We start from the raw sequence: 1,868 nt of genomic DNA, 5'->3' as shown, positions 1-1,868 counted from the left end.
GATAAGAAGAGAAAGGGTCAAGTGACCCAGTTCTAAGCTTCATATTTTGTTTGATTATATGACAATAAAATCATGGTATGTTCACTTAAAAAATCATATTTCAACATACTAAGGGAACTTAAAATTTAAAAGACTCAATTGATGAATCAAATTGTCAAGAATTATCTGGCAAAGGAAAAATAACACTTTATTATTTTCAATATATTTAAAACACAGTGCATCTATAATATTTAGGATTTTAATACTAACCGGTAATAACAGCAGTATGTTCATCTCCACATGCAAGAAATGTAGGTATATCATTTTTGAACCAGAATTTGCTGGGAGTATTTTCAGCAAATTTTGTTTTTCCAAATGTAAACACAGCACCCGAATCTGTAAATATATGACAGTTTCCATTTTACAACTTTTCCTAGTTGGCTGTTACTAAAGTTTTTTCCAGTAATTTATTCAGATTCCTTGTCTCATGATAACTTTGCCTTTGGTATAGCACTGTTTACACCCTCCTTCCTCCACCTTCATCCAGTGTTACTTGCCAGACTTCACTCTAATTTTATTTATGAAATATAAGACATATACTATCACAAGGAGGGTAGTCCTCAATTACGAATAGTCCTGCTGTCACCAAGTAGACCTATTCACTCTGGTTAACACCTAATGCTGTAGCCCTTGACTGCGGGCTTTTGTCCACACACAAAAACAAGACAATATTGAGTTTCATCATTAGTATCACCAGGATGCAGGATGTTTGATCCAGTACCATTTCTGAGAACAAAAATCCCTACTGGTTACTAATAACCATTTAAATACACATGCACACCCCAAACAGGAGGCCAGATCCAGCTTTGGAGGAAATCTCAAGGATCACACATAAACTAATGGGTACCAGAATGGAAAAATTGTGAACATAAGTATTTATAATCAATATTAATGCAAAAGAGACTAGACACGTGGAAAACCTTCTGAGAACGAATTATGAGTCATCTCATTTGTAACTGATAATTGGGAAGTGGTAAGCCAGGTTCTAGAACAGGCTCTGGGGTTTCCGTATAATGAATAATTTTAACTTTTTTCCTGCTGTGGCTCCCAGGAGAAGCTCCCTGACATCTGCACTCTAAGTCAGGGTTTGGTGGCTCTGTACTAGCGCCCTGACATCTACTGTCATTTTGTTTCTTTTCTTGTGTCCCTCACTAAGCTGTGAACCCCAAGAAGACAGGAATCTAATTATTAAAGTCAAGCGCATGGCAGAAAACGCAGTACTTATTATAGTGAATGCATGATTCTGCTTGAATCCAGTATTTTTGTTGAAACTGTTGGTCGTGAATGATTAGTGGGTTACAATATCAGTTTAGTGGGTCATGATAAGCATTTTTAAAGGTATTATAGAAAATATCTGAGTGTATCCCAAGTGGTTAAGATACTCTTCATGAAATGTCTCTACACTATGTATGCGGTAACGTATGCATGCCGTCACAATGCCAAATGTATTTTAAGACTGAGGGGGGAAAGTCTTAAAAAAAATCACCACTCGCTAAGGATTCCCTCTTCACCCCCTTTCTCTAAGCCGTTTCCCACCCTATTTTACCTCGCGCCCCTCATCACCTACTCTGAGGTACTCAGTACATAACTGGAACCTGAGGCCCTCTAAGGAGGTCCTTTGGGCAGTTTACAGGTTAAAAATTGTCGTTAACTTCGAGAAACTCACAGAAAGCTTCTTTAAAAACAAAACACACACACACCCTTATGCGTTGTTCCCCCTCAGCTCCCCTCCTTTCCTTGCTCCTCAGTCGTTCGGGGGCGGGAGGGAAGGGGGCGCGCCTACAGCTCTGGCTCAACTCAGGCGGCCGCAGCCAGGGACTCTTCCCAGA

The 1,868-nt window shown here is 39.3% G+C and overlaps 1 protein-coding gene across 1 annotated transcript in view; it reads right to left on the bottom strand.

Moving 5' to 3' along the window:
- Positions 1 to 1,868, bottom strand: part of RPGR (retinitis pigmentosa GTPase regulator) — a 58,253-nt gene that overhangs the window by 55,911 nt on the left and 474 nt on the right. The window contains exon 2 of the mRNA XM_015565792.1: positions 250 to 375. Coding sequence (XP_015421278.1) covers positions 250 to 375 — 126 coding nt within the window. The remainder of the gene's footprint in view (positions 1 to 249; positions 376 to 1,868) is intronic.

Source organism: Myotis davidii, unplaced genomic scaffold (genome assembly GCF_000327345.1).
Source record: "Myotis davidii unplaced genomic scaffold, ASM32734v1 scaffold960, whole genome shotgun sequence".
Taxonomy (NCBI): domain Eukaryota; kingdom Metazoa; phylum Chordata; class Mammalia; order Chiroptera; family Vespertilionidae; genus Myotis; species Myotis davidii.
Note: the sequence above shows the minus strand (reverse complement) of the source record. Positions and strands in the feature narration are given on the sequence as shown.